Source organism: Anomaloglossus baeobatrachus, chromosome 1, assembly GCF_048569485.1.
Source record: "Anomaloglossus baeobatrachus isolate aAnoBae1 chromosome 1, aAnoBae1.hap1, whole genome shotgun sequence".
NCBI lineage: Eukaryota > Metazoa > Chordata > Amphibia > Anura > Aromobatidae > Anomaloglossus > Anomaloglossus baeobatrachus.
Window position 1 is genome coordinate 817,717,140 of NC_134353.1, and position 13,097 is coordinate 817,730,236.

At 47.1% G+C, this 13,097-nt stretch overlaps 1 protein-coding gene across 9 annotated transcripts in view; it reads right to left on the bottom strand.

The window, feature by feature from the left end:
* Nucleotides 1-2,309: 2,309 nt before the first annotated feature.
* CAST (calpastatin) overlaps nt 2,310-13,097 on the bottom strand; it is a 330,646-nt gene continuing 319,858 nt past the window's right edge. For all 9 annotated transcript variants that reach the window (XM_075325071.1, XM_075325072.1, XM_075325075.1 and 6 more), the window contains 2 exons: nt 6,015-6,078; nt 2,310-2,950 (listed from right to left, as the gene is read on the bottom strand). In XM_075325071.1, coding sequence (XP_075181186.1) covers nt 6,022-6,078 — 57 coding nt within the window. In that variant the 3' untranslated portion in view covers nt 2,310-2,950; nt 6,015-6,021. The remainder of the gene's footprint in view (nt 2,951-6,014; nt 6,079-13,097) is intronic.

Consider the following 13,097-nt stretch of genomic DNA (forward strand, 5'->3'; position numbering starts at 1 on the left):
CTAAACAGTGGAGCTATGCATGTATGTGTGCCTCCTTCGCACAAAGCATGAAAACTGAGGAGCTCGTGATCCCACGAGGGGTGTATAGGCAGAAGGGGAGGGGCCTTACACTTTTAAGTGTAATACTTTGTGTGGCCTCCGGAGGCAGTAGCTATACACCCAATTGTCTGGGTCTCCCAATAGAGCGACAAAGAAATACATGAAACAATTGTTGACAAAACTGCAGCCAAAAACGCACCAAAAAAGCAGCAAAAACGCACCAAAAAAGCACCTACATTTTTTGTGACATTTCCAGGCTCTCTCTGACAAGGTGCAGTTTTGGCTGCAGTTTTGGCTGCAGTTTGTGAACACGAAAAAGAAGCAGCGTGCGCATGTAGCCTTACAACTGTTCTTCTGGAAAGATGGACAAATATACCCACAAACACACTTAAAAACCTTGTAGAAAGTCTTTGGCTACATGCGCACGCTGCTTCTTTTTTGTGTTCACAAACTGCAGCCAAAACTGCAGCCAAAACTGCACCGTGTCAGAGAGAGCCTGGAAATGTCACAAAAAATGTAGGTGCTTTTTTGGTGCATTTTTGCTGCTTTTTTGGTGCGTTTTTGGCTGCAGTTTTGTCAACAATTGTTTCATGTATTTTTCAGTTCAAACAAGCCCATAAAGCTTGTTGAATTGGAAAAAAAAAAAAATTAGAAATAAATAAATAATTAAAAAAAACGGCGTGCGGTCCCCCCCAATTTTAATGCTAGCCAGATAAAGCCATACGGCTGAAGGCTGGTATTCTCAGGATGGGGAGCTCCACGTTATGGGGAGCCCCCCAGCCTAACAATATCAGTCAGCAGCCGCCCAGAATTGCCGCATACATTAGATGCGACAGTTCTGGGGCTGTACCCGGCTCTTCCCGATTTACCCTGGTGCGTTGGCAAATCGGGGTAATAAGGAGTTATTGGCAGCCCATAGCTGCCAATAAGTCCTAGATTAATCATGTCAGGCGTCTATGAGACACCTTCCATGATTAATCTGTAAATTACAGTAAATAAACACACACACCCGAAAAATCCTTTATTAGAAATAAAAAACAAACACATTCCCTCATTACCAATTTATTAACCCCGACAAACCCTCCATGTCCGGCGTAATCCACAGTCCTCCAGCGTCGCTTCCAGCAGTGCTGCATGGAGGTGACCGGAGCAGCAGACACCGCCGCTCCGGTCACCTCCATGCAGCTAATGAAGACAGCCGCGCGATCAGCTGAGTCACCGAGGTTACCCGCTGTCACTGGATCCAGCGGTGGCCGCGAGTAACCTCTGACAGCTCAGCTGATCGCGCTACAGTGTGGAGCCGGCGGCAGGAGCGTGGAGCCGACGGCAGGAGCCGGCGGCAGGAGCGTGGAGCCGGCCGGCGGCAGGAGCGTGGAGCCGGCCGGCGGCAGGAGCGTGGAGCCGGCCGGCGGCAGGAGCGTGGAGCCGGCCGGCGGCAGGAGCGTGGAGCCGGCCGGCGGCAGGAGCGTGGAGCCGGCCGGCGGCAGGAGCGTGGAGCCCGGGACTTTCAGTGGCGGCGGCGGTGGCGGTGAGAGGGGTCCATCATCTCCCCTGTGCGGGGACCGCGGTACTTCGGGGAACACGGGGAGGACGGGACTATCAGCGGCGGCGGCAGCGAGAGGGGGATGGACGTTGGCAGCTGAAAACATTGATTTTTCCCTCTCGCTGTCGCCGCCGCTGATAGTCCCGTCCTTCACATCATCTCCCCTGGGGACAGCGTACTTCGGGGAACACGTGGAAGACGGGACGGGACCACTTGCCTGACCTCACTTCCTGACAAATCACCTGCGTTTTTGCTAGCAAAAACGCAGGTAAAAGGCAGGTAAAATGCACCACTTTTGATTAGCATGCATTTTTCCTGCGTTTTTGATGCCCTCATTGATTTCAATGGGTGACAAATGTTGACAAAAACGCAGGAAGAATGAACATGCTGCATTTTTTTTGTCACAAACTTTTGACAAAAAAAACGCTGACAAATAAACTGCAGTGTGCGCATGACAAATCTGACTTCTCATAGACTTTGCTGGGAAGTCAGATGTCAGAAAGTTCAGCTGACAAAACTGCAGCCAAAAAAGCAGCAAAAAAGCAGGAAAAAAAGCAGCGTGCGCATGTAGCCTAAGAGGAAGATTAGAAGCTGTTGTAGCTGTGAAGTGGAGCCCAAATCCATATTAATGCCTACAGGCTTACAATAGGATTTCATAAAAGCTATGTAGCTGTAATGTCCCAAGTGTATATGCAAACCGTATCCAATAAGACACTGAAGCAAGACCTAGGTTTTCAAGAAACTTTATTTCTGATAGTGTTCCACAGTTTAAAGCAAAATAGCCCATACATCACTGACACACATCCAGTAAAAATCTATTTCTCTGCACCAGGCTATGAAATATCCATAGCAAATCAATTTATTGGGAATCAGTGCAACCATCTCCTTACAAAAATATAAGCAAAATGATAAAGTCCTGTCCACGCCAGAGAAGCCCCATTACGTTTTATGTGCATGAACAGGGAATCAGCGAGTAAAAAAGGCACAGTTCTTGTAAACATAGAGGATGTGTTTTTCTGTTACATACTGATCAACATGCAGCCCTTGTAACAGGAATATAATAATATGACCCACGCCATCATCTCACTATGGTACAATGTCATGTACACAATGCTCTGCAACCTCATGTGTTCTATGTGGAAAATATGTGCAAAGGTTGCAGGTCTTATGTTATTACTTACATCAGATATTCTATTACAACTATGGAAGCTTTGCCCCTCAAAGAACTGAAAAACAGATTTTGCAGAGAAGGAAGAAGAAATAATTCATTTAGCGCTTTGATAAAACGCAACAGGTTATAGGGAAAGGTATGGAGTGGAAGGCATCGTCCTTGTATCAATCTTTGTTCTTCCTAGACAGAAACTGCATCTGAAAGAAAGTAGAAAAAAATGGGGATAAGTCATGTCTGGACTCCGCCATGCTGCACTCAATCACTGGTAATAGGAAATTGATCATTTACAATGGAAAATTCCACCACGACCAGGGGTCTCTGAACTAATAACAAATCAACCTAGAGCAATGTGCCATCATAATGAAGTCATGATGGACCAGATCAGGAGGAAGAACTGTCCATGTGAAGGCACAAAATTTGTAAATACCTCTTTCCAAGGGCCACAAAAAGCTGAAATCTGCAGTGACAACCTTCTCCATGATCTGCAGTGACACTACTAATCACACCAAGATATCTTGGTCTTTCTATGGGCGAGAATACAGCAGCTTCCATCCTTGCCCATGAATTATCCCTGCCCAGTTTCTCAAACTTGAATTACACTTCTATGAGAAATATGATGACATGTAGGTTATACTTCATGATATTACCTTAGAACTGATCCGTGTGCGCCTATGCTGGCACAAATATGGTAGAAATCATAGCTCAAAGTGGATCTGTCACCAGATTTCACAGTTCAAATGACCTACATTAATGTATAGATCTTAGACCTAATGGGGCTGGTGTCATTATAAATCCATATCTGTATGACTGTAAATTCATTTATTAAAAGGTTTCCCTTCCCTAACATGTTTATTTCATTTTCACAACAGGATTATACAGTCATTCTGATGTGGATTTTCAAATTAAGTTTAATTGTTATTTAGTGGGTGAGAGCAGATGGTCAGCTTTTTTTCTCATCCAGATGAGAGAAAAGTTGCACCATGCTGCGATTGTCAGCGAGACGTGTCATTCGCACCCATATTAGTCTATGAGTGCGAGTGAAACATCGGACTATGATATCCGAGTGCAGTGCGATAATCGCATCAGCTGACAATGGGGGTGATGGGGGGGGATAAATACCTCCCGCTCCGCAGGTGTGATCAGATTGCAGGATTGGATCATTAGCATATTGCATCAGATACTCTCACATCTATCTGAGGGCACATTCCCATAAAGCCTCAAATTTCTGCTGTAGATTCTTTGAAACATCATCATGTATTTGGCAAAACCTAAAACATAGCCCTATTCTATCCTATTAGCTGTGCATTCAGTGCAGAATACTCTTCATAATCCAGCACCACCTCCCCATCCTCTCAGCTGAAGACTGCCTCTTTCTTCCAGCAGAAGATTGACAACATAAGAGCAAGCTTTGGCCCACAATCACCACAGCCACTCAGCCTTCTTCCTCCAAATCCAGCTTCTCCACCATGACAGAAAACAATCTTTCCACTCTACTCACGATCACATCTAACCACCTGTGCACTGGACCCGCTCCCATCGCACCTCATCCCCAACATCACTGCAGTCCTCATCCCAGCCCTAACCTGTCTCTTCAACCTATCACTAACAACTGGTGTATTCCCTTCATGCTTTAAACATGCCTCTATTACACCCATCCTCAAAAAGCCCTCCCTTGACCCATCCTCTGTGTCAAACTATCGCCCCATATCACTTTTCCCCTATGCCTCAAAACTACTAGAACAGCATGTCCATCTTGAACTGTCCTCATACCTCTCATCCTGCTCCCTCTTTGACCAACTACAATCTGGCTTCCGACCGCATCATTCCACTGAAACTGCCCTAACTAAAGTCACTAATGACCTACTAACCACCAAAGCCAAGCGGCACTACTCTATCTTCCTCCTACTGGACCTGTCCTCTGCCTTCGACACAGTAGACCATTCCCTCCTACTACAGATTCTCTCATCTCTGGGCAGCACAGACTTGGCCCTATCTTGGATCTCCTCATACCTAACCGACCTTTCAGCATCTCCTATTCTCACACCACTTCCTCATCTCGCCCCCTATCTGTCGGTGTCCCCCAAGGCTCAGTTCTTGGACCCCTGCTGTTCTCCATCCACACCTTCGGCCTGGGACAGCTCATAGAGTCCCACGGCTTCCAGTATCATCTCTATGCCGATGACACACAGATCTACCTCTCTGGACCTGACATTACCTCTCTACTAACCAAAATACCACAATGTCTGTCTGCTATTTTATCCTTCTTCTCTGCGCAATTCCTAAAACATAACATGGACAAAACAGAGTTCATTGTCTTTCCTCCTCCTCACTCATCTCCTCCAACAAGCCTTTCCATCAAACTTGATGGTTGCTCACTCTCCCCAGTCTCACAAGCTCGTTGCCTTGGAGTTACCCTCGACTCTGCTCTATCCTTCAAGCCACACATCCAAGCCCTCTTCAACTCATGCCGACTACAACTCAAAAATATCTCCCGGATCCGTGCTTTCCTTAACCAAGAATCAGCAAAAACACTAGTGCATGCCCTCATCTCCAGGCTTGACTACTGCAACCTTCTGCTCTCTGTCCTCCCTTCCAACACTCTTGCACCCCTCCAATCTATCCTAAACTCTGCGGCCCACTTAAGCCACCTCTCCCCTCGCTACTCCCCAGCATCGCCACTCTGCCAATCCCTTCACTGGCTTCCCATCACCCAACGATTCCAGTTCAAAACATTAACCATGACATACAAAGCCATGCACAACCTGTCTCCTCCCTACATCTGTGACCTAGTCTCCCGGTACCTACCTGCACGCAACCTCAGATCCTCACAAGATCTCCTCTGCTCCTCTCTTATCTCCTCTTCCCACAATCGCATACAAGATTTCTCCCGTGCATCCCCCATACTCTGGAATGCTCTACCTCAGCACATCAGACTCTCCCCTATCGAGTAAAGCTTCAAGAGGAACCTCAAGACCCACCTCTTCCAACAAGCCTACAACCTACAAATAGCCCTCAGTCCAGAAGACCACTGCGCAACCAGCTCTGTCCTCACCTATTGTACCACCACCCATTCCCTGTAGACTGTGAGCCCTCGCGGGCAGGGACCTCTCTCCTCCTATACCAGTCTGTTTTGTACTGTTGATGATTGTTGTACGTATATGGAATAAATGGCGCTATAATAATAATAATAAATAATAATAATAATAATCCATGTACGCTGGTTGGTTTTTTAATTCAAAGATTATTACTTAACAGACTCACCACAGGTCTAACTTTTGCCTGTCTTCTGGGCACTAGGCTTTTCCAAGGAGCTCTGAGTTGTGGACTAGAACATGGACAGAAGCACGCGATTAATATATAGCTTATTATTTTTAAAACCAGTTAGTAGTTTTATACATTTAAAATTGTTCCATGCTTGAAATTTAAGGAATCATTGTCTTCACTTATTCTTTATTTTAATAAATCAAGTAGAGCAATTCCTTTTAAAACATATCCTTCATAAGTACTGAAAACAATTAATCTTCGAGTTCCACCAAAAATAATAATAGCACAATATGTCCTGACCTGTAAACCAAGCAGTGACCTAGCATGGTGGTGTTGCAGGAGAATTGAAGCATTACACAATGCACATTTGGCTGCTGTGCAATGTGTGGACATGTAAGGTCCTCAAGAGAGGCTTTGCAGTCATTGTTTTCTATGGCTAAATGATATCACAAGAGATCCTTTTCATACCAAATTATGTAAGACAACTACACTATTCCTAATCTAGAAATCAAATATTAGTCCATCATAAAACCACGAATAAAGAGATATCATCAATAGAGTTGAGTGAGTACCTAACTATTCGTACTCGCTATCCTCATAACGAATACTGTCTAATACTCGCGTATTCGTTGCGAATAGCACGTGCAATGCAAGTCAATGGGGAATACTCGCAACGTAACGAGTAATCCAAATTTCGCACTATTCGCTACTTGCACGAAAAGTACGGTATTCAGGTTACTCATTACATTGCAAGTTTTTCCCCATTGACTTGCTTTACACATGCTATTCAGAATGAATACACGAGTATTAGACAGTACTCGTAATGAGTATAGCGACTACGAATGGTTAGGTACTCACACAATTCTACTCATCGACACTTGTTGCAATTGTAAGCTGAAGACCCCTAACCGGAGAGTGCCTTCCCTGGAAGCTGGTGCAGATCAGCGATGAACAGGAACATGTTTAGAAAAGACAGGCACATCCATCCGGGAAGATAATAAAAAAATTAAATCATATTTTCTTCCACTTTATTTCTTCAATCCACAAAAAAACAGAAGGACAAAACTAAGATATTATAAATGAATGCTTTCCCTGGTGGATAATGCCCTTAACCCTGGTTAAGAGGACTGCCAGAAACGCAATAGTTTTTTATGGATTGAAGAAATAGACGGACAAAAAACAAAAGATATTAAAAACTATGTTGAAGAAAATTTAATTATTGAAATTTTTATTATCTATCTGGATGAATGTACCTTGCTTTACCAAACATGTTCCGATCATTCCATCATATTTTTTTTACTAGATAGTTGAGCAACTCCTACAAACAGTGCAATACTGCTTGTCAGCCATTGTGATGGTTCAGAAATAACGTGCTGGATTGAGGATAACACAAGACATATCTATAGAAATATATAAGCTGTGGATGCTCACGTAGATCCACTCTGTACTGCACTAAGAGCAGTTCCAATTAACCCCTTCACGACCGGCCGATTTTTCGCTTTCCGTTTTTTTTTTTCGCCATTCTTTTTCTGAGAGACGTAACTTTTTTATTTTTCAGTCAATATGGTCATGTGAGGGCTCATTTTTTGCGGAACGAGCTGTACTTTTAAATGAAACCATCAGTTTTCCCATATAGTGTACTAGAAAATGGCAAAAAAATTCCAAATGCTGAAAAATTGCAAAAAAAGTGCGATAGCACTATGGTTTTTGAGATATTTTATTCACTGTGTTCACTATATGGTAAAACTGATGTGTGGGTGTGATGCCTCAGGTCAGTGCGAGTTCGTAGACACCAAACATGTATAGGTTTACTTTTATATAAGGGGTTAAAAAAAATCGGAAGTTTGTCCGAAAAAAGTGGCGCACGTTTTACGCCATATTCCGTGACCCGTAGCGTTCTCATTTTTCGGGATCTTAGGCTCAATGACGGCTTATTTTTTGCGTCTCGAGCTGACGTTTTTAACGGTACCATTTTTGCGCAGATGCTACGTTTTGATCGCCTCTTATTGCATTTTGCGCAAAAGTTGTGGCGACAAAAAAACGTCGTTTTGGCGTTTGGAATTTTTTTGCCGCTACGCCGTTTACTGATCAGATTAATTGATTTTATATTTTGATAGATTGGGCGTTTCTGAACGCGGCGATACCAAATGTGTGTATATTTTTTATTTTTTTAACCCTTTAATTTTCAATGGGGCGAATGGGGGGTGATTTGAACTTTTAGGTTTTTTTGTTTTTTTTTAATTTTTTAAAACTTATTTTTTAACTTTTTTTTTTTATTTTACTAGTCCCCCTAGGGGGCTATTGCGATCAGCATTCCGATCGCTCTGCAGTATCTGCTGATCACAGCTGCAAGGCTGTAAACAGCAGATACGCTCTCTTTCTCTTTTGCTGTGCCCCGGGCACAGCGAAAGTGAAACTAAGTCAGGTGTAGTACAGGAGTCATCACATGACCCTGTGCTACCATGACAACTATCGGGAGTCACGTGATCGCGTCACGTGACTTCCGGTTTCGGCGGTAAGTAAAAACTTTACCGCGATCGCGCTTATAATGGCGCTGTCATGTATTGACAGCGCCATATAAGGGGTTAATCGGCACGAGCAGATAACGATTCTGCTCGTGCCTAGCAGGCACACATCTCAGCTGTGAAAATCAGCTGAGATGTGTGCCGATCGCGGCATGCTGCCGCCGGAGGACCGCGGGCAGTAAGATTATGTCATTTAGGACGTAATTTTACGGTTAATAATGTGACATGACACCCCAGCCTAAGCTAGACACACAAGTCTCACAAATTAAATAAGAACTTGAATACTTAAACTGACGAACGAAGGGAATTTTGTTACTTACCGTAAATTCCTTTTCTTCTAGCTCCTATTGGGAGACCCAGACGATTGGGTGTATAGCACTGCCTCCGGAGGCCACACAAAGCAATTACACTAAAAAGTGTAAGGCCCCTCCCCTTCTGGCTATACACCCCCAGTGGGATCACTGGCTCACCAGTTTTAGTGCAAAAGCAAGAAGGAGGAAAGCCAATAACTGGTTTAAACAAATTCACTCCGAAGTAACGTCGGAGAACTGAAAACCGTTCAACATGAACAACATGTGTACCCGAAAAACAACCAAAAATCCCGAAGGACAACAGGGCGGGTGCTGGGTCTCCCAATAGGAGCTAGAAGAAAAGGAATTTACGGTAAGTAACAAAATTCCCTTCTTCTTCGGCGCTCCATTGGGAGACCCAGACGATTGGGACGTCCAAAAGCTGTCCCTGGGTGGGTAAAGAATACCTCATGTTAGAGCTGCAAGACAGCCCTCCCCTATAGGGAGGCAACTGCCGCCTGCAGGACTCTTCTACCTAGGCTGGCGTCCGCCGAAGCATAGGTATGCACCTGATAATGTTTGGTGAAAGTGTGCAGACTCGACCAGGTAGCTGCCTGGCACACCTGTTGAGCCGTAGCCTGGTGTCGCAATGCCCAGGACGCACCCACGGCTCTGGTAGAATGGGCCTTCAGCCCTGATGGAACCGGAAGCCCAGCAGAACGGTAGGCTTCAAGAATTGGTTCTTTGATCCATCGAGCCAGGGTGGCCTTAGAAGCCTGCGACCCTTTGCGCTTACCAGCGACAAGGACAAAGAGTGCATCCGAACGGCGCAAGGGCGCCGTGCGGGAAATGTAGATTCTGAGTGCTCTCACCAGATCCAACAAATGTAAATCCTTCTCATACCGATGAACTGCATGAGGACAAAAACGAAGGCAAAGAGATATCCTGATTAAGATGAAAAGAGGATACCACCTTCGGGAGAAACTCCTGAATGGGGCGCAGCACTACCTTGTCCTGGTGGAAGACCAGGAAGGGAGCCTTGGATGATAGCGCTGCCAGCTCAGACACTCTCCGAAGAGATGTGATCGCTACCAGAAAAGCCACTTTCTGTGATAGTCTAGAAAGTGAAACCTCCCTCAGAGGCTCGAAGGGCGGCTTCTGGAGGGCAACTAGTACCCTGTTCAGATCCCATGGATCTAACGGCCGCTTGTACGGGGGTACGATATCGCAAACCCCCTGTAGGAACGTGCGCACCTTAGGAAGGCGTGCCAAACGCCTCTGAAAAAAGACGGATAGCGCCGAGACCTGACCTTTAAGGGAGCCGAGCGACAAACCTTTTTCTAACCCAGATTGCAGGAAAGAAAGAAAGGTAGGCAATGCAAATGGCCAGGGGGACACTCCCTGAGCAGAGCACCAGGATAAGAATATCCTCCACGTTCTGTGGTAGATCTTAGCGGACGTGGGCTTCCTAGCCTGTCTCATGGTGGCAACGACCCCTTGGGATAATCCTGAATACGCTAGGATCCAGGACTCAATGGCCACACAGTCAGGTTCAGGGCCGCAGAATTCCGATGGAAAAACGGCCCTTGGGACAGTAAGTCTGGTCGGTCTGGTAGTGCCCACGGTTGGCCGACCGTGAGCTGCCACAGATCCGGATACCACGCCCTCCTCGGCCAGTCTGGGGCGACGAGTATGACGCGGCTGCAATCGGATCTGATCTTGCGTAGCACTCTGGGCAAGAGTGCCAGAGGTGGAAACACATAAGGGAGCCGGAACTGCGACCAATCTTGCACTAGGGCGTCTGCCGCCAGCGCTCTTTGATCGCGAGACCGTGCCATGAAGGTTGGGACCTTGTTGTTGTGCCGGGACGCCATGAGGTCGACGTCCGGCCTTCCCCATCGGCGACAGATTTCCTGAAACACGTCTGGGTGAAGGGACCATTCCCCTGCGTCCATGCCCTGGCGACTGAGGAAGTCTGCTTCCCAGTTTTCTACGCCGGGGATGTGAACTGCGGATATGGTGGAGGCCGTGGCTTCCACCCACATCAGAATCCGCCGGACTTCCTGGAAGGCTTGCCGACTGCGTGTCCCCCCTTGGTGGTTGATGTATGCCACCGCTGTGGAGTTGTCCGACTGAATTCGGATCTGCCTTCCTTCCAGCCACTGCTGGAAGGCTAGTAGGGCAAGATACACTGCTCTGATTTCCAGAACAGTGATCTGAAGGGTGGACTCCTGCTGAGTCCACGTACCCTGAGCCCTGTGGTGGAGAAAAACTGCTCCCCACCCTGACAGACTCGCGTCTGTCGTGACCACCGCCCAAGACGGTGGTAGGAAGGATCTTCCCTGTGATAATGAGGTGGGAAGAAGCCACCACTGCAGAGAGTCCTTGGCCGTCTGGGAAAGGGAGACTTTCCTGTCCAGGGATTTTGACTTCCCGTCCCATTGGCGGAGAATGTCCCATTGAAGTGGGCGCAGATGAAACTGCGCAAACGGAACCGCCTCCATTGCCGCCACCATCTTCCCGAGGAAGTGCATGAGGCGTCTTAAGGAGTGCGACTGACTTTGAAGGAGAGCCTGCACCCCAGTCTGTAGAGACCGCTGCTTGTCCAGCGGAAGCTTCACTATCGCTGAGAGAGTATGAAACTCCATGCCAAGATACGTTAGTGATTGAGTCGGTGACAGATTTGACTTTGAGAAGTTGATGATCCACCCGAACGTCTGGAGAGTCTCCAGTGCAACCGTCAAGCTGAGTTGGCATGCCTCTTGAGAGGGTGCCTTGACCAGTAGATCGTCCAAGTAAGGGATCACAGAGTGTCCCTGAGAGTGCAAGACTGCTACCACTGCCGCCATGATCTTGGTGAACACCCGTGGGGCTGTCGCCAGACCAAATGGCAGAGCTACGAACTGAAGATGGTCGTCTCCTATCACGAAGCGTAGAAAGCGTTGGTGCTCTGTAGCAATCGGCACGTGGAGATAAGCATCCTTGATGTCTATTGATGCTAGGAAATCTCCTTGAGACATTGAGGCAATGACTGAGCGGAGGGATTCCATCCGGAACCGCCTGGCGTTCACATGCTTGTTGAGCAGTTTTAGGTCCAGAACAGGACGGAATGAGCCGTCCTTTTTTGGCACCACAAAGAGATTGGAGTAAAAACCTTGACCTCGTTCCTGAAGAGGAACAGGGACCACCACTCCTTCTGCTCTTAGAGAATTCACCGCCTGCAGAAGGGCATCTGCTCGGTCGGGATGTGGGGAAGTTCTGAAGAACCGAGGCGGAGGACGAGAACTGAACTCTATCCTGTACCCGTGAGACAAAATGTCTGTTACCCACCGGTCTTTGACCTGTGGCAGCCAAATGTCGCAAAAGCGGGAGAGCCTGCCACCGACCGAGGATGCGGAGGGAGGCGGCCGAAAGTCATGAGGCAGCCGCCTTGGAAGCGGTACCTCCGGTTGCTTTCTTGGGGCGTGAGTGAGCCCGCCAGGAATCAGAGCTCCTTTGCTCTTTCTGAGTCCCTTTGGACGAGGAGAATTGGGGCTTGCCCGAGCCTCGAAAGGACCGAAACTTTGACTGCCACTTCCTCTGTGGAGGTTTGCTTGATCTGGGCTGGGGTAAGGAGGAGTCCTTACCTTTGGACTGTTTAATGATTTCCGCCAATTGCTCACCAAACAGTCTGTCTCCAGATAATGGCAAGCTGGTTAAACATTTTTTAGAAGCAGAATCTGCTTTCCATTCCTTTAACCACAAGGCTCTGCGCAAAACTACAGAGTTGGCGGATGCCATTGAGGTACGGCTCGTAGAGTCCAGTACCGCATTGATAGCGTAGGTCGCAAACGCAGACATTTGCGTAGTTAGGGACGCCACTTGCGGCACTGCTGGACGTATGAGAGAGTCCACCTGTGCCAGACCAGCTGAAATAGCTTGGAGCGCCCACACGGCCGCGAATGCTGGAGCAAACGACGCGCCAATAGCTTCATAGACAGATTTCAACCAAAGGTCCATCTGTCTGTCATTGGCATCTTTAAGTGAAGCCCCATCCTCCACTGCAACTATGGATCTAGCTGCAAGCCTGGATATTGGAGGGTCCACTTTTGGACACTGGGTCCAGCGTTTGACCACGTCAGGGGGAAAAGGATAACGGGTATCCTTAAGGCGTTTAGAAAAACGCTTGTCCGGATAAGTATTGTGTTTCTGGATGGATTCTCTGAAGTCAGAGTGGTCCAGAAAAGTACTCAATTTACGCTTGGGATACAGGAAATGGAATTTAT